The sequence below is a fragment of the Silurus aristotelis genome (assembly GCF_946808225.1).
Source record: "Silurus aristotelis genome assembly, chromosome: 1".
Lineage (NCBI taxonomy): Eukaryota > Metazoa > Chordata > Actinopteri > Siluriformes > Siluridae > Silurus > Silurus aristotelis.
In genome coordinates this window covers 35,163,998-35,183,791 of record NC_139574.1, presented here as the reverse complement: position 1 = coordinate 35,183,791, position 19,794 = coordinate 35,163,998, and the positions used below count along the sequence as shown (strand labels likewise).

Below are 19,794 nucleotides of genomic sequence, written 5' to 3'. Positions count from 1 at the left end.
TAAGCTTATGTTTTTATTTTGGGGCGCACTGTCATTTTATTTTGTTCCATAAACCCTCCTGATCTTGTGTAATTATAGATCTCACATACGTTCCAGACGCACCCTTTCATGTCTTTTTCATTACAACTAAATCATCTAGCGAGACTGCAGCCAAGTTAGGAAAGCTTTTTATAAACAGCGGATTAGGATAAGGTCAGAGCTGTGGTGCAGGGTGTGCTTACTTTTTCCCGTATTACTGAAACGTCTCACTTGTGTGTAAGAGGCTGTGATCTGGTAAAAACAATGGCTGATCTTAGCATCCCCTTCCTCCGCCAAAACTGATAACGACATATACGGATATTTGGCCGGGAAGATGAAATTTGCGGATGAGGGAAACTCTTGTTTGATACGCTATACGGGCAAAAATATCGGGACGCCTGACTTTTCTAGCCATGTGGAGTTCTTCCCAAAAAGCTGTTACCACACAGTCCAAGGCCCACAGTTATATAGGATGCATTAGGAGGCAATACCCCTGTGCACATAGCCAGCTCCATGAACATATGCTTTACATTGGTCTGAGTAGATCTTGAGTGATCTGATATAGAGCTCTGACCTCAACCCTACTAAACACCTCTTAGATGAATTGGAACACGGACTGCACCACAGGCCTCCTCACCTCAGCTACATCAGCACCTTGCTTTACTAACACCCTTGTGGCTGAATGACCACAAATCTGCATAAGCAGACCTCAAAATCTAGTGGAACATCTTCCCAGAGTGGAGGTTAATATAACAGCAAAACGGGGACTAAATATGGAACGGAATCTTATGAATCTTATGTTTAGGTGTCCAGAAACGTTAATATCAGTGTGTTTGGCTTTAAACCATTCCATTAACTTCCATTAGCTGATATGAAATTCCACAATAATGACAGGTTTGAAGGAAGACCATGTCCGAAACGCACTTATGCAACCGTATTTTCAAATTCTGTCTCCTGTTTGTATTTTATTACTCCCTCTAAGTATTCTTATCAGTGACTTGATGGATGTTTCAGGATTCGATAAAAGGTTCCTACAGAATTCTTAAGAATTACAACATCAGAACCTTTTTCATGTATGCATGGTGTGAAATTTTGGAACAATAATATATTCCCTCTTTCTCTCTTACGTGTAGGTCAGCCTGAGATTGATGTGCCTATGGAAGGTCACGTTGCAAAGCAAGGGGATATGGTCACTCTCAGGTGTGCTGCTCGAGGCCATCCTGCTCCACAGTTCACCTGGAAACCCTCTGGCAAAGAGGTGTGTGTTTGTGTGTTTTTATGTGTGTGCTTGCATGTCAGTCAGCTTCTCATTACTTGAGCTCATTATCTGCACAAATGACTGTTTATATCCATTCATTTTCATGTTTATCCTTTCAATTACGGTGCAGTCCTTCAAATATTACACCTCGGTGCTGTCAAATACCCCAATCTGATTGATCAGAAGGTGTATGTGTTCCTTAACAGTCAACAGTGCTGACAGTAGGACCAGCTGTAATACTAAATTGCAAATGTTGGACGTGTATTTATATCTTATTCCAATGGTTTGTTGTTTTTCTCTATAGTGAAAATCACAGCAAAATCTCCAGCATAGAATTACGGTGTATATTTTGGTTTACTCCAAAACAGGACAAGCTTTTTGTTTCATCTTTGGTAATTTTAAGATGGGGAAGTTAATAAGTAAAAAAAAAAAAAAAAAAAAAAAAAACAGGTTGTGGAAGGAAAACAATTGTTTATAGCTGTTCTACTACAAGCTAACACAGACTAACTAATCTCACACATACATAGCACAAAATGGCTGAGAAGTACAAACTTAAATACTTGTGTAGCGCTTTGAACAATGATCATTATCACATCGTCAAATTAAATTTTTTTTAAAAGAAAAAAGAAAAAAAAAACGTTTATCCCTAATAAGCGAGCCAGAGGAGACTGTGGTTAAAAAACAAAACAAAACAAAAAACATCCTGAGATTGACATTTGTAGGAAACCTTAAGAGGATCCAGAGACTGAATAGGAAACCCATCTTCATCTAGTCATTTTATTAATACACTGTATGGACAAAAGTTTGTGGACACATGATTATACACTTGCAAACGCTTTCTCCACATTTAGTATTATAGTAACCTCCACTCTTCTTAGAAGATGTTCCACTAGAATTTGGAGTGGGCTTGTAGCGATTTGTTTTAGTTCAGCCACAAAGGTGTTAGAGTCAGGTATTGATGTAGGTGAGGTGCCGGGGCCTGGGCCTGGGGTGCAGCCAGCGTACACAATGATCCCAAAGATGTTCAGTAGGGTTGAGGTCAGAGCTCTATAGCAGGCCATTCAATATATTCTACTCCACCTCATGTAAAGCACATCTTCATGGAGCTGGCTTTGTGCACAGTGGCATGGTCATGTTGGAACAGGATTGGGTCTCCTAGTTCAAGTGAAGGCAACATGTAATGTTTCCACATCAGGAACGTCCTTCGCAATTATGGGAAAAGCACATATGATGGGAAAAGTCAGGTGTCCCTATACTTTTGTCCGTATCGTGTTTTCAACATAGCAGAATCACACCACAACATTTTTATTGATTATTACATATATATCAGGAAGGTTGTAGCTCAGTGGTTAAGGCAGTGGACTCGGAATGTCATAGGTTCAAATCCCACCAAGCACCACCAAGCAGGGGTCTTGAGCAAGGCCCTTAATCCTCAACTGCTCAGATGTAAGTCGCTCTGGATAAATGGCATGAATATCGCTGAAATTTCTATTTGTGTGTGTGTGTGTGTGTGTGTGTGTGTGTGTGTGTGTGTGTGTGTGTGTAGTCATTAGAATTTCATGAGAACACAGTCACCAGCACAGTCACCTTGGAAGCCACTGCTACCATCCTCAAAGACGGGGTGATTTGCGAGGCAACCAACATGCATGGCACAGACAGCAAGAAGTTCACAGTCGAAATAAAGTCAGGTAGGATTGTATTTTTGTAACTTTTTAACTTTTATATTTTTACAGATGAATTTTTTTTATTGTTTTCAGAGACGTTTAGATCTAAAGTCGCCTCGTCTTTTTTCCCCTACAGACAACACGATCGACAGTGGGAACGGTGCACTAGGTAGACACTTGAGCCTGCTCTCTGTCCTCTTCTCCTTCCTTTCTGGACTTTCCCTTCTCCATACTCTGTAGCCTAGCTCTTCTCAGCACTGTACATTGTATATTGTGTATTGCTAACAGAACCACTGTGTATAATTGTATATTGTATTATGTTTTCCGTCTTTCTATGATGTCCGTCCTTATGTTTTGTGGAAAGTCACTTTTTCCCGGCTCTTTTTTTTTTCCCTCCTCTTTGAGGACAATAAAGAATTTGGTTCTATTTTCCTCTTCTCCTCTCCATCTTTCTTGTCAGTGCTCGAGGTGTCTCTGTTTCTACTCTTTTCTTTCTTCCTCCTTACGTTGTATGTGTGTGTCTAATCATGGTGGTGGGCTTGTCACATATAGAGTATGTGAGTACTTTTTTTTCAATGTTGCTGGGGTTATGTCTATGCTTATGGTTTTCTTGCAATGGGACTCAACTATTTCTCTTCTCACAATGCTGCTCAAAGGAAGCCCAGTGTTTGCAACAGGTCTGTATGCTTGCTGCTGCTCTGTTTGTGTGGTTGTATAGGGTTGAGAGAGTGTATCATTCTAGGTTGTGTGTGTGTGTGTGTGTGTGTGTGTGTGTGTGTGTGTGTGTGTGTGTGTGTGTGTGTGTGTGTGTGTGTGTGTGTGTGTGCACTAGCTCAGTTGAGGGTGGTTCCCTGCTTTTTTGTCTTCATTTCTCATGTGACACAATGTCATTGGTCTTTAATAGTCAAGAAACAATCTCACATTGTTCTTTCTTGTTGTTTCCTTCCCACCGTTTCTGCTACGCCCACCTCCACCTCTTTCTTTTCCTTCTCTTCAACCTCTATCCAATAATAATTTTCTGCTCCTCTCATCTTCCTACCCTATGTCTTTCATTCATTCTTCTTTTCTCCTCCTGTCTCTTGCATTCTTCTTTCATCCACAATGTTTTCCTCTATTTCTATCCACCTGTTCCCCCCCCCCCCCCCCCATCCTTTGTTCTTCTAGCTGAAAGTCAGCAGGGTGGCTCCAAAGGAGTGGTGGTCGCCGTGTTGGTGTGCGTGCTGCTGTTGCTCCTGCTGGTAGCTGTTCTTTATTTCTTTGGTAAGAGGGGAAAGATGGCCTGTCGCAAGAACAACAACAAGGATACGTAAGTAGCTAAGGATATCTGAGCCAACTTTATGGTATTTTGTTGCCTCACCACTGGACTTCGCGATCCGATACAGTGCTGTTACTAATCTGAAACAAAGCCATCCAACAACCCGGTCAGATCTGTGACGTTTCCAATCACCAAAAATACTCTGTGATTACAAGCTTTGTGTGAGATAGTGCTAATGTTTACAGTCAATAATAGACATAGGGACAATAAAGGAAGGTCAAAAACTGGAATACATTTTCCTTATCCAATTAAATAGAACGTTCCAGGTTTTCCACTTAATTAATCCTCTATTTGAAGCTTTGGATCAGACCATCCTGAAAATATGTCTTACGTGTGTCTCACATCTCCACATGCGTGTAATGATATGAAAGACACATCCCTCACAAACAACGTAGCAGTTCAGTTAGGGCTAAAAATTAGAGAAGGTTGGCTTTTTCTGGAACTGCGCTAGCTAGCTAGCTAGCTAGCTAGATAGATAGACACACACATACACACATACATACATACATACATGGATACATGGATACATAGATACATACAAACAACTTTGTCATTGCATAGTACAGGTAGTAGCTATGCGATTTAAAAAACAAACAAAAAAAAACATTTAAAAAAAACACAAAAAACAGGACCACAGTGTGGAAAATACTCACTATGTATTTACATTGGTGAGTTTTTCTTTCGCATTGTAGAAAGATCACACTTGGTTTTTCGCCCCAGCTCGATTCATTTACCTAAATAATAAAATCAGCAATACCTCATGCTTTCACTGAATAAAGTCACCATTGGCCTCTCATGTTGTCCTCTTTTATTGGTTTGGAGTGTTGCTGCTATAGGATGGTAATGGTGACCCCAGATGTGCATATACAATGTGGAATAATGAGTGCATATACACTATATGGCCAAAACCCACTTCATTAAATCTGCAGCGTGAACCCGCAAACTGAAAACTCTTAGATATTTATTGCACAGGGATTTTTTTGTATCTTTCTACTGTTTCTATGAGACTGAATGCATGTTCTCTCCCCTTTTTTTCATGAACCTCTCCATGTGTACATGCAGTGAGTCTGGGGACCCGAAATCAGGCGAGAAGGCCAACGAGGGGTCAGGGCTGCTTAAAGAAAAATCTGTAGAGCCGGTAAGAGGTCAAAGGTCAAAGACTACAATCTTTTTAGAAATGTTGAGTTGTGTACATGTCTTTGGTTGCGGTATATTGCCATGGGAACTGAAATGACCAGTGTTTTGTTTTTTTCCCATTAGTGATATGAGTAAAGAATGTGGAAGAAGACAAATCATCTGAGGAATTGAAGAGCAACAGAGGGTGCTTGTGTGCTTTTTTATTTTATTTTGCACCAACCCGGCGCAAAGGGAGGAGATATATTTGAGCTGTAAATTTTGTTTAGGTGAAGGTTAGGGGAGGGAGGTGGGCTTGGAAAACAAGAAGTACGGTTTGAGGGGGGGGGGGGGGGTGGTTGAACAATTTTTGTATGTAAACGTGGTCCTTTTTTTTTTTTTTTTTTTTTTTTTTTTTTTTTTTTTTACGAGGAGTGGGGTGATTCCAATCACACACAAAAATAAAATCACTGTCCACAATCAAGACTCTAGCTGTGGAAAAGAAAGCATCTGGAAGTCAATCCAGCACTGGGCATACTGCCAATTAGTTTTTTTCCGAACCCAGATCTTTTCATTAAATCACAGTGCCACCGAATTGATCTTTTAGCCTGTGCGCTTCTCTTTTCAATGTAGTCTGACTTCTACATCGAAACTGCACTTACTCGCTGTTCTTTCGCAATTCTTATCACTGTATGTGCACTGACGCCAGTTGATCATCCTAAAAACTCTGCTCATAATCATACACAAATTGCCTGACTGTGGAATTGCATGCTACTAAAAATAATTGCCTTCCCTACATTGTATGTATAGCCAAATGTTTGCTTCTTTTTTTTAAATATCTATATGTAACTGTATTACATGGTAGTTTTCTTTTCAGCACTGCCGATGGCTGTAATGTTTGAGCAAACCGCTAGAGGTGCCATAGGGCATTGAGATCAGTAAGCAAGAAACACAAGGCGTGACACTGAATGTTCTGATATGTATCCAAAAAAAGACACGCTTCTTGGATTTGTTTTATTTACATTTGTTTTGGTATATGTGTGATCTTGGGTTTTGTTGCTTTGTTTTGTGTTTTGTTTCGCCATCGAATCAGGCCGTGTTCAGATGTTTAGGTCATTGAAAATGCTGTGGAGAGAAATGACTAGAATATTAGACTTGGGCCAGAGAAGATGTCATGATGCAACACCCAGCATTATTTCTGTTGGGTTACTACGCATCGTGATTGAAAGTGTTGGAAATTTCTCATTTTAAAGAAAAAGAAAACCAAACAAAACAAACAAATTTTTCCCACATGTAAAACTACGAACCCAAAAGAAATGTACAGAGCACAGGTACTGTACATACCCGAAACCACTGATTCTCATCACTCTGTGTGCCTTTCTCAGACTTTTTATAATATGTATTAGGGGACCATGTCTTTTTAAACACTCCCAAACTGTAAAGTACATAAGTAAGGTGTAAGTAAGTAGTGAGTAAGTGTCTCATTAGTGAAAGTAGATATGGAAATGCTAGGATTGTGGACGCGCATCTGATTTAGTTATCTTTCTTTTCTTTGTTTTGAAGCCAAAAAACACTGTAAAGCTATTGAATTCTTCATTATTTGTGTATTAGAGGCATCTAGCCCCAAAGCTTGACCCGTGAGACAATGCAACCTCATGTTCGTGCTTTGTTATTTGAATGTAATTAGGTGATTATGTCTTTTACACACAGACACACTCTTGGGATCTTTCCCACAGGCTCGAGCAAAGCAGAGGAATTACAGACGCTCTAACTGATATCACATGCGAATTAACAATAATTGAATCAAGCCTGGTCATGGAAAGTGTGTTTATATTGTGTGTCAAACTTTTGAATTTGAATACGAGTTAACTACTGAATCGTATGTATGTTATCCTGTGGTTTTGGTATGTTCGTGCATTCATTAGTTACCCACATATATTTACATACTCGATGCTTTTCTGAATATAGGGGTTATATAAGGCCTATCCTTTCTCTCTCTCACACACACACACACACACTGATGCCCATGTGTATTACATGTATACAAACAAGCTGAATGTTTTATATATTATATTTAAGTTTCATTTCTTTTTTTTCCTCAGCTCTAGTTTGGTCGCAGTTTGTCACTGAGATGTGGTCGAGCATTATAGGTTTGTTTTTTTTTATAAAAAAAAAAAAAAAAAAGTTCTTTTTTAAGAAACAAATGACGTGTTTAAACTACTGAATTGTTTGCTTTTTATTTTATTTCTGTCACGTCCACTGGTCTTGCAGGTCAGCTTTAGATATCTAGTCATGAATGGTAACACATTGTGACTGCTTCCTCCTTTCTGATGTATATTTTGTGGTAAATTTGTGAACTTTGTAGCCTGTTTTCTCCTCTTTTTTGTGGAGCTCTGTAGAATTTATACTGACTAAAAGAAAAAAAGATTTCCACACCTTACCTGGGTCCTGTATTGTATTATTTTCCTACACTAACACTTCACATGGGTCATATCACTTTTATTACATTATAAAATTATCATTTAAAAGAGTTTATAATTTTTAAGAAAATATAATTTGTCACAAAAACTAAAACTGTTTCTTCTTCTTCTTTCGGCTGCTCCCATTATGGGTCGCCACAGCGGATCATCCGTCTCCATACCCCCCTGTCCTCTACATCTGCCTCTTTTAAACCAACTACCTGCATGTCTTCCCTCACCACATCCATGAACCTCCTCCTTGGTCTTCCTCTTTTCCTCCTACCTGGTGGCTCCATTAGCAGCATTCTTCTACCGATATGTCCCTCATCTGCACATGTCCAAACTATCTCAATCGGGCCTTTCTCAATTTGTCCCCAAAACGTCCTACATGCGCTGTCCCTCTAATAAGCTTGTTTCTAATCCTGTCCATCCTCATCACTCCCAACGAAAACCACAACATCTTCATTCATTCATTCATTTTCTCCGGCTTATCCGTAATTCGGGTCGCGGGGGCAGTAGTCTAAGCAGGCCCCCGCCTTCGACTGCTGCCCAATCCTCACAGCACCGTCCCTTACGGTCCCTCCTGCAGGTGGTGAGCCCACGGGAAGGCGGCCCCACATCACTCCGATGTCACGGACCTTGATATTTCCCTCGTAAGGGACCCCCGGAGCATAGAGGGTCAAGGGCCTTGCTCAAGGGCCCAAAAGTGGCAGCTCGGCGATACCGGGGCTTGAACCCCAGACCAACATCTTGTTTATTCCTCTTAATATTTTTTATTTTTTTTCGAGTCTTCTGTCAGATCAAAACTTCTGCTTTTGAAGAAAAAAAACTTCTTTAAATAATACACATATCTTAGACTTTTTAAGATATGTTATGGCCAAAGGTTTGTGGACATCTTTCAGTGCATTTTTAACTTCTAATTTCAAATTAAGGTTCTGTTTGCTATTATAATAAACTATTGCAGACAAACTCATGAGTATACATGAATAGAAGAATTTTCAAGATTATGGGAACTTTAAATGTATGAAATCTTTATCAAACCCTTAAAAAATAAACATAAAAAAATGTGTTATGCATCTGGGACCAAGCAGATTTTACTTGTATGATATATAATAGATTGACTCCTTACATTCTTCTGCAGGGGCCTTAATAGAGCTAAAGTCCCTGCTATAGCCACAGCCATGTTCCTACTTGCTTCAGCCTGCCAAGTGCCCATTAAGATATTGAAATACCTCTTGGTGAACCTACAGGGTGATTTGTGGCCTGGAGTTAGAAAGGAGTGAGGCAGTAAAAGCAGGAGGGCAAAATAGGTTAAGGAAGCGGGGGATGGCAGAGGTAACTCCTGAAGTAAAAACAAATTAATTAAACTAATACATGAATCGCATGACTTTTAAAGATCTTTTCCAGTAGACAAAGAGCACGAATCAGCTTTTCTGAAACCAATAAAATATATTTTTTAAAAGAGCAGTGCATTCTTTTAAGGCAAAGATGAAATATATGCAATTTGGAAAGAAAAGGTTGATTAAAACAAAAGGATATCTTTACATGAACAATGGAACTATATGGTGTGAGCAATATGTTATATAGCAAGGTGTCATCGGTGAAATAATAGTCAAAATATTACACATATAAATACACACACACTTAAAGTCAGATAGGCAGCGTATATTTGTCCATTTGTGAGTTTTAAGGATTAAACTCAAAGTCATGAAGATGGATTGTTCTGTAATTAATATGAACAGTCTGCTATAATGGCTCAGGACAAGAGTCACCATGAAGAGCTATTAAGGGCCCATCAGTGAACATTTGATAACCTCAACAATAATTGAGAATGTAATGAATGGACGTTCAGTGTCCCCCATATGAGGACAGGTTTCCCTTTTGAGTCTGGTTCCTGTCAAGGTTTCTGCCTCTTACCATCTCAGGGAGTTTTTCCTCACCGCTGTTGGCTCGCTCATTGAAAATTAAGTTAGGGAACAATTTATAGTGCTAAAATGTATTTTTGTAATCTATTTATACCTGTACAAATGTCCATTGTTGTAAGTCTTAAATAAATAAATCCCAATTGAAATGTAATTTTATTAATGATCTACAGGTTTCCTGCCATAACAGCAAATATGAAACAGAAAATCTATTCCATTTGTTTTTTATTTGTACACTTTTAATAATAGATATTGTCACAATACAGCTTTCAAGAACTAAACAGTTTGAAAATATACATTCTAAATTCATAAATCTGTCCCTGAGACAAAACCTTGAGAGGAACCAAAAACCATTCATCTCAACAGTCACAACAGATATACAGTCTACATTTACATTTTTCTGTTTTCAACTGTTCACTGATGGCAACTTGAGTGAATCTTGCTAAATCTGCAACCCTTTCATTAAAACCAAACGTTTATTCTTTTACTGTAATTACCAATATAAATTATTTAACATTTTTTGACTGAATGCACTTTTTCGTAGTAGCAACTAGTGTGTGCTAAAGAATAAACGATGCATCTTGGCCTGTGGTTCTCATAAAACTTCTTGATCACTGCTGATTGCATATTCCGATTGTATCAGACCTAAAAATGTAGATCAAATCCAGGGGCACTGATAAAGTCAGATAGAAATTCTAATTTTATTTGTCACATACATATTTATACAAAGTATGAAAAAAGCATTTCACTATATGTCATATTCTGTATGAATATGTGTGTGACAAATAAAATCTGAATTTGATTAGATTTTTTTTTTAATATGGCTGCAAGAATCTACAGACTTAAAAAAAAAAAAGTCAGCCCCAGACATGGACCACTATGTGTATTATGTGCATTCTGTTCTGTTTCCTTCCACATAGAACCAAGATAATCCACTTTCTGGCACATTTTCTGCAATGAAGAAGCAAAAGTTAAATGGCTTCACTGAGGCTTTAGTTCTGATTATATAAATATTAGCTTTTTCACTGAATCTTCAGATGTTTTGAGGATTTTAGATACGCTTTAGTCAACTATCACTGGAATGTGTCCAGATAATCACTGGTTCTCCGTTTCACCCGTCTCAGCATTTATTTATGGGTGTAATAAAAGCACGTCCTCAATCTAATTAAAACTCCTATCGGTCTCGGTGGACCCTGTCAGCCCTTTCGTCTAGCTGAAACGCACTGCTCCCAATGGTTGCCAAGTGAGAAAAAAGAGAAGAGCGAGGATTTCTGCTTCATCGGGCAAAGCAAGTACACAAGAACGCCAAGAGATGAACGAGAATTATAAAAGCGTTGTAAATTAAATTCTTGCTGTTGGGTTTTTTTTTTGTTTTTGTTTTTTTTTAAGCAGTTTTGGAGATTAAATGATTTTGGTTTGACTTTTGTTTTGCATTGTTAAAGATCCAGACTGATTCACAGAGAGATAGATGAGTCTGTTGAGGTCAGTCCATGTCACTGATTTTTACCATGATTCACTTTCATTATTGTTAGTGACAGTTTCTTGCTACTAAAGTCTGTGTATATCTGGACAAAAGATGGTGGACACCTGAACATAAGAAACGCCAGTGTTTTTTCAAGCTTCCTGTTCCACAAATTCTGTTCCCATTTACTGTTTTAATAATTCCCACTCCACTCCAGATGGTCAACAAGATTTTGGCGTGCACTTGTATGAGGACAGTGTGACGGCAGTGAAGTGTGCAGTAGGTACGACAGACTGGTTCAGGGTGAAGGTTGGACTGCATCAAGGATCGGCCCTGAGCCCTTTCCTGTTTGCAGTGGTGATGGACAGGTTGACGGACGAGGTCAGACAGGAGTCTCCCTGGACTATGATGTTTGCAGATGATATTGTGATTTGTGGTGAGAGTAGAGAGCAGGTTGAGAAGAGCCTGGAGAGGTGGAGATATGCGCTGGAGAGAAGGGGAATGAAAGTCAGTAGGAGTAAGACAGAGTACATGTGTGTGAATGAGAGGGAGGGCAGTGGAGTTATGCGGTTGCAGGGAGAAGAGGTGGAGAAGGTGGAGGAGTTCAGGTACCTGGGGTCAACAGTGCAAAGTAATAGAAAGTGTGTTAGAGAAGTAAAGAAAAGAGTGCAGGCAGGGTGGAGTGGGTGGAGAAGAGTGACAGGAGTGATTTGTGATAGTAGGGTATCTGCAAGAATGAAAGGGAAAGTTTATAGGACTGTGGTGAGACCTGCGATGTTGTATGGATTAGAGACAATGGCATTGAGTAAAAGACAGGAGGTTGAGCTGGAGGTAGCAGAGCTGAAGATGTTGAGGTTTTCGTTGGGAGTGACGAGGATGGACAAGATTAGAAATGAGTTTATTAGAGGGACAGCACATGTAGGATGTTTTGGTGACAAGGTGAGGGAGGCGAGATTGAGATGGTTTGGACATGTGCAGAGAAGGGACATGAATTATATTGGTAGAAAAATGCTGAAGATGGAGCCACCAGGTAGGAGGAAAAGAGGAAGGCCAAGGAGGAGGTTCATGGATGTGGTGAGGGAAGACATGCAGGTAGTTGGTGTGAAAGAGGCAGATGTAGAGGACAGGGTGGTATGGAGACGGATGATCCGCTGTGGCGACCCCTAATGGGAGCAGCCGAAAGAAGAAGAAGACTTGTAGAGATTTCATTCAGCTACAAGGTGTTAGTAAAGTCATGCACTGATGTAGGTGAGGTGAGAAGATCTGGGATGCAGTCAGCATTCACATCGATCCCAAAGGTGTTTAATAGGGTTGATTTTTAGAGCTCTACATCAGATCTTCCACCCCAATCCAAGTAAAGCATATGTTCATGGAGCTGGCTTTGCATACGGGGGCACTGTAATGCTGGAACAGTTTTGGGTTCTCCTGAAGGGAAAATGTAATGCTACCACATCCAGAAACCTCTTATACAGTTGTTTGCCTTTAGGTTTGTGGTAACATTTTGGGAAAGAATCACATATGGATGGAAAAAAAACAGGGTGTCCCAATACATTTGTCCATACGGTGTATTGAAACTGTTAGAAGAAAGATTTGTGTGTGTGTGTGTGTGTGTGTGTGTGTGTGTGTGTGTGTGTGTGTGTGTGTGTGTGTGTGTGTGTGTGTGTGTGTTCAGGAAGGAGTCATAACATGGATGGTAAGAGGTGTTAAGTCGTCCTGTCTTCACCTGGGGGAAGGGGAGGGAAGCTGGAATGTCATGGTTGGCACATTTCTTTCAGTTCTAATCTTTCGCTCTGGAGAAAAACAAGATGTGTGGGTGGAGCTGGCAGGAGCAACCAGTGATCAGAGGAAGAGAAATTAAAAGATGTATGAGTGTCTATTGTGCACCTGAGTGTCAGAAAGGATGTGTTGATATGTCAAAACCGAGCTGTGGACTGTGGCTATATATTTACTCTTTGTGATTTTTTTATGTCCCAGATGTTTACGATCCAGATGGAGTGTTCTCCACAAAAAAGATTTCTGCTTAAAAAAGTAGGTACAAGTTCATAGGCTTTATGACAAATGATAGCCAAGCAGTTTGCTTGTTTACTGCTTATAATTTCCTGGTTGATTACAATAGACTACATTTTCATTAAGATAAATTTAAAATGCACACATTCCGTTGCCTGCCGTCTCCTTTACTTAGTGTCAAAACCTTGTCCCACACATTAGCTTTCTTTTCTTCTTTTTTATGTTGCCTTAAGCACCATTATTACTCTATCTGTTGGGAATGGTGTGTGTGTGTGTGTGTGTGTGTAAGTGTGTGTGTGAATCGTGTTATGTGGCACACTCAATTGGCTCTTCAATGATGATGTCCCTCTAATGAGCTTGTGGCTGGAGCATAAGGCTATCACAGCTTCACAGCCAATTATGCAAATGAACTTGTCTATGTATAAAGACCTGGTCTGAATTATTCAAGCTATATACACTCATTGCCTTATCTACAGTAAGTACAGTGTCTCGTTTATTCTTAGCATATGTAAGCAGTTATTTGCAAATTAACCTTGTGCAGAATATTAATTCCTTGTTGTTTTATTAGATTTTACTTTTTCTTCACTGTTACTCTAAAACATCAAATCAAATTGACTTCTTATATAGAAGGCATTCAAACATTTTCTGTATTAATGCAGTTTCAGTGAAACCTGCTTCCAGTTCAGTGGCTCAGCAGGACAAGACAGGCTTGATTCTCATAGACACAGGAAAGACGAATATCTAGACCTTCACATAACTCGCATACCTTCATCCACCTTATCACTGTTGTTCTTTTTCCTCCACACTGGATAACAGGGCTGCCCATTAGAAAGGACAACTGGATGCTTCGTCTCAGACCTGACCCTGAACCTTTTTTTTTTCGTTTTGTATTTTTCTCAGTACATTACGTATTTATTATTATATAATGCAGTACATTAGGTGTTATTTGAAATACTATAGTTGTCATTCTGAATCGCAAACTTCAATCAACTACAGCTTCAACCATGTTCAGGATTTTTTCCTACCACATTCATGTGCTTAAGTATGTATCACTAGGAATTGAGAGCAAACATCCTGAATCATCTGCCTTATTTTAATAAATAAGCCGAGACACAAGATAAATCAGATGAACTAGAGAAGAAAACGTTCAAATGAAAAACATTACGAAGAATTGAACAAGGGATTAACAACAGCTTCATCATTAATAGAGATGCAGCACAGTTGTACACACATGTAACATATATATAAATATATATATATATATATATATATATATATATATATATATATATATATATATATATATATATATATATATATATATATATATATATATATATATATATATATATATATATATATATATATATATATATATATATATATATATATATATATATATATATATATACACACACAAATGTAATAAAATCAAATACTTGTAATCTTAATGCACAACTAGTTTGTACGCTTTATACTGTCACCTGCATATCCTTTGTTACAGAAAAAGTTGGTTATTTTTTCTATCCAGATAATAAAAGCATTTCCTTGTTGGTTCTTTTGGAAGCATTGGAAGTTCTTCCATAAAAGTCCAGTATGTGAGCATGTGTCTGCACACTTAATAATTCATATTTATTACTTTTATGTGTGTGCGTGTGTTCGTCACTTTATAAGTAAAACAAAAACAAAAAAAACAACAACTGTCAGTTCCTCTCATTAAATTAAATATATAGGGTGGTGAGTGTGTATTGAGTATGTGTGTAATACACTACACAGAGGCTGGGACCGATTTTCAGTGACTGTATGTGTAGCTGCTAGTTTTTCTACTAGTAATTTACACAAGCCATGCAGGATGGACAAACGTGTATGTCTATTCCAGCTTTTTAGTAAAAATACATTTGGATTAAGTACAAATGTTTGAATCCTGTTCCTACGCTTTAGTTCCTTAATGCCTGATGATCCAATGATTGTGAAAAACTTGCAACACTGGAACCCAATGAAAAGAAGGACAGAAGATAGCAGTGGCATTCAATTAAAATGGGTTGATCATTTGCAAAAACAAACAGGATGTTGAAATTGTATCAGAATGTGTACTGAGACAGTTTGGCTTTGTTAGCTTCGAATAAAACTTAACCTAAAGAGCCTTTTTCTTCTTTGTTTTCATCATTGCTCTGAATGTTGCTCACATTAAGTCATCCTCGCTCATCTTTAAATCGATACTTGAGTCACAGTGGGGTCCAGGCATTAATGTAACTTTGCCTTTTTTCTTGTGTGTGTGTTTTTTGTGTGTGTGTGTGTTGTTTTTTTGTGTGTGTGTGTGTGTGTGTGTGTGTGTGTGTGTGTGTGTGTGTGTATATGTGTGCTTGCTTGCCCTGAAGCTCACATCTATGCATTCCTTATTCTCTTTGCCAAACCCTTGACAGGTATCTCAGGTTCCATAGTATTCTGGTGGTGGTGTTGTCTTTTTATTTTTTCCCCCCCCACTTTTCTCTGTGCATGACAAATCCTTGAATTCCTACAGTATTTGTTTATGTGGAACATGGAGAATGTGCTTTGGGAAACATTATCTGAAATATATATATATATATATATATATATATATATATATATATATATATATATATATATATATATATATATATATATATATATATATATATACAGTATGCAATGTACATAAGCTAGCATTAATTGGTATTTATTTAATCTTGTCTTTCTGTTCTGGTTTGGTTTGGGAGTTGGGGGTTTTGTTATTGATGTGTGTCTGATAATGCAATCTCTGAGTGGGGGGACAGAAATAAATCCATCAATACCACTCCTTGTGTTTACTGCCACATCCCATATTTGTATGATTTAAAATAGAGAGGGGTCAGCTTTTTTTCAACAGCATGTCTGCTGAAAAGCTAGGTTGTGTGTGAGTTTTTTTTTTTGGCTTGCTAAAAGGAGGGTGGATAGAGAAGGCGGTAGACGTGTAACCTTGGCAACGTTGAGGAGAGCATGTGGAGATGATTACAGTGATGGGGCAACTGAATGTGCTATCAGGCTTATCTTGATAAAAGCATTAATATTAGTCGCGTTTGTGCAGCAAAATATGCAGCAATAATCGATGTGCTATTAAACTGACAAATGTGTACAAATGGGAAAATGTGATTTTGTACAAAATATTATATTCATTTTCAAGACGCTTTTTCTACAATGAGCACCGTGTTGTACATATATATATATATTTTGTTTGTGGTTTCCATCCCTCAAACAGCTGATGACCAGTGTTTAATTGAAAGAAATCCTTCCCCAGATTCTAAAGCTGTTACAAAAAATTGGTACCACTGCCAAGAAGGATGGAGAAAAGCAGGGACGGAGGGTGTAGAACGACAATTGATAATATAAAAAAGACTGAGAGCTTCTCATTAAGAATATTGGTTCCCCCCTTTCATTCGTGCAATTATCCAATCAACCAATTATTTTTCAACAGAATTTATCAAGATTATGCAGATACAGGCGAAAGACTTAAGTTATTGTTCACCAGAAACTTCAAAATGAGGAAAATTTAGCTCTCTGTGATGTACTGGGAAATACTGTATTTATTGCTGCTGGTTTGAGCATTTTAAGAGTCTAGAATGAGACCATGTTATATTTTTCCAGCCTTCAGCTGTCAAGATTTTTCAAACCAGTGCTCACTGTAGCCTCAGTTTGACAATAGTGGAACCCAATTTGATTTTCTGCCTATGTTGGAAATTTTTCTAAATGACCATAAAAACCCTGCAGTTTTATCCGAAGTAAGAGGACTGAAGTATCAGAAGACTATAACTCAGGGTAGAAATAAACAGATTGTTTATTACATGCATGATGTGTTAAGAAGTGTACGTGCATGTCAAAAGACATGCTTAGGTTAAGGCGATAAGATAGAAGCATGGAAACTAAGATAAAAACATGGAAACTAAGATAAAAACATGTAAGAGCCAGGACAAATATGCTTGACCCAGAAAACAGATCTGTTTGCATCACAAATATTCAAATATCAGATTGAATTGTTCTTAAATCTATACAATATCAGTAAACAGATCAATGCTCTCTGAACATCCCATTCCACATTTAGTCCTATTTATTTACATTTGCTGTTAGATTAACCTCCACTCTTCTGGGAAGATGTTCCTCTAGATTTTGGAATGTGCTTGCGGAGATTTGTGCAACTCAGGCCTCCCCACTCTACATTAGACTTTGCTAATATTCTTGTGACTGAATGAGCACAAATCTTCACAATTTAAAACTGGGACTTAAAGTTTTTGTCACAAATTTGAAAGCATAGAATGGAGTAGAATTTCCTTTACATTAGAACTTTCATGACAATACCCCTGTGCACAAAGGGGGTTTGGAAGCATGGTTTTGCATTGCTGGAGTGGAGGAACTCAAGTGGTCTGCACAGAGCCATGATCTACCTGACCGAAAAGATTTTAAGTAACTTTAAAGTATAAACATTGTACTGTAAGTTTTTAAAAATTAAAATGTTTGACAATTTAAAGGTGCAGGCTATTTGTTGGTACCTCAAATAGTGAAAGCTACAGCAGGTGGCAGAGACTGATAAAAAATAGGAAAATCAATCTACTAATAAATGTTGGGTCCCTGGTGGTCTAGTGGTTAGGATGCGGCGCTCTCACCGCTGCGGCCCGGATTCGATCCCCAGCCACTCTTAGTGCAGGTCCCAAGACCGGACAAATGGGGACGGTTGCATTAGGAAGGGCATCCAGCGTAAAAGCATGCCAAATCAAACATCTGCTGTGGCAACCCCTAATGGGAGAAGCCAAAAGAAAGTTTAATCTACTAATAAATGTTGGGGACTCAGAGATAGGTAAATTATACCTCACTGTTTAGGTCTCAGCTGAAAGCATACTTGTTTAAACAAGCTTTACTTTTTTCGGGGTAATATAGGAGGTCTGGAGGGTTGACAGCTATATGATGTTTTAGTGAACTGTGATGCTTTTTTTCTCATGTTTCAGTGAGTTTTCCCTTGATTCTGTCATCACTGGTTGATTCGCGACAATTGTCAGCTCTTAAAATTGTTAACAGTGGATTGTGAATTGGTCCTGCCATATAGATGAATCCATGTTGCCAATCTTTATGTCTCTTACAACACACACAAGGTAAGAGAAAATCCCAATAGTTTCACCTTTACAGTATGTGTCTCACTTTATGTACCTCAATCATGACTGTCAGTAATGAGAACTTACATTTACTGCACTCTCTCTCTCTCTCTCTCTCTCTCTCTCTCTCTCTCTCTCTCTCTCTCTCTCTCTCTCTCTCTCTCTCTCTCTCTCTCGTTTTTTCCCCCTATCTTTTCTTTTTATCTGCTACTGGCAACCAGTGGCATAAATGCCCTTACACTCTATGTTTCTCCACTTCTGAAAAATAATACAAGTAGCCAATGAAGTGAGTGTGTGCGTGTGCCTTCATGCAACATTCATACTGTACTGCTGACAAGTCTGCTGTCAGAAAGACACTAGCTCAATCCTTTTTCTACTCTGAGCTTTCTGTTGGAATATTTATGACCAAGCACCAAAATCTCATTGCAGGATGAATTTCTTTGGATGTAACACACTCAATTCAACTCCACTGCTTGAGAAGTTGTGCTGAGGAAATCTACAAATCACCTGAAAATCTATCTAATTATTCAAACAGATAATGTACACATGTACATTATAAAAGTGTACATTATAAAAGTGTACACATGTACAATATAAAAGTATTGGGACAACAGATTTTTTCAGCCATATGTGTTTTTTCCTCAAACCACAAAGACGAAGGGAAACAGGATGTGGCAATTTGTTCCTCCAATTCATCTACGAGACCCAAACATTTTCTAGCATGGCAATGCCCAAAGTCTTCCTCTCCAACCCATGTAGGGCATATTTTCATGGAGCTTGTTTTGTGTATAGGGATAGAGTCATGCTGGATGTTCTACAGGTTTGGGTGTTCTAGCTCAAATGAAGGGAAAATGCATCCAAAGACATCCTAAACAATTGCCTCCTATTTTGTGGTAACAGTTTGGGGAAAAACCACATATGGATAGAAATATGTGTATATATGGTATATACTGTAATCCTGTACAGGTTTTGTCCACTTCTTAAGACTTCCATGACTTTTATGTAGAACAGCTATAGGACACCAGAGGATCCAAATAATCAAGTTTACATGATAGCTGGAATCTTATAATACGTAGGTCACAAGGTGTCTTTTTTTCACCTGTGTAGAAAAAGTGTGCTGAAAGGATGTCCGGTATAATTGTATTGTAAAGCGCATGACTGGTGTGAATTAGAGAAGATTTGAGTTGAACTGATATAGCCAGAGACAACGTAAATAAGCAAGGGCATTTTAAATGACATGGTTTGATAATAGGGAATATTAGGTAGCATAATGAAAAATGGCTAGGACAGGCATATTTTGAAATGGAATGGTCACTAACAGAGGTGGAAAGTAACGAAGTACAAATACTTCGTTACTGTACTTAAGTCGATGTTTTTGGTGTCAGTACTTTTTCTCCACTATTTATTTTTCAGACAACTTTTTACTTTTACTCATTAC

The 19,794-nt window shown here is 38.4% G+C and overlaps 1 protein-coding gene and 1 long non-coding RNA gene across 3 annotated transcripts in view; one reads left to right on the top strand and one right to left on the bottom strand.

Annotated features, from left to right (window-relative positions):
• The window catches only part of bcam (basal cell adhesion molecule (Lutheran blood group)), a 59,442-nt gene extending 51,634 nt beyond the window's left edge, over window positions 1-7,808 (top strand). Inside the window, exons 11-17 of one of the 2 annotated variants that reach the window (XM_083537131.1) lie at window positions 1,152-1,276; window positions 2,823-2,964; window positions 3,077-3,109; window positions 3,597-3,617; window positions 4,105-4,246; window positions 5,318-5,393; window positions 5,516-7,808. In XM_083537131.1, coding sequence (XP_083393257.1) covers window positions 1,152-1,276; window positions 2,823-2,964; window positions 3,077-3,109; window positions 3,597-3,617; window positions 4,105-4,246; window positions 5,318-5,393; window positions 5,516-5,518 — 542 coding nt within the window. In that variant the 3' untranslated portion in view covers window positions 5,519-7,808. The remainder of the gene's footprint in view (window positions 1-1,151; window positions 1,277-2,822; window positions 2,965-3,076; window positions 3,110-3,596; window positions 3,618-4,104; window positions 4,247-5,317; window positions 5,394-5,515) is intronic. The other variant, XM_083537132.1, reaches the window with a different exon arrangement.
• LOC310725666 overlaps window positions 7,541-19,794 on the bottom strand; it is a 94,746-nt gene continuing 82,492 nt past the window's right edge. Inside the window, exon 2 of the long non-coding RNA XR_014533463.1 lies at window positions 7,541-8,106. This is a non-coding gene — a long non-coding RNA (uncharacterized lncRNA). The remainder of the gene's footprint in view (window positions 8,107-19,794) is intronic.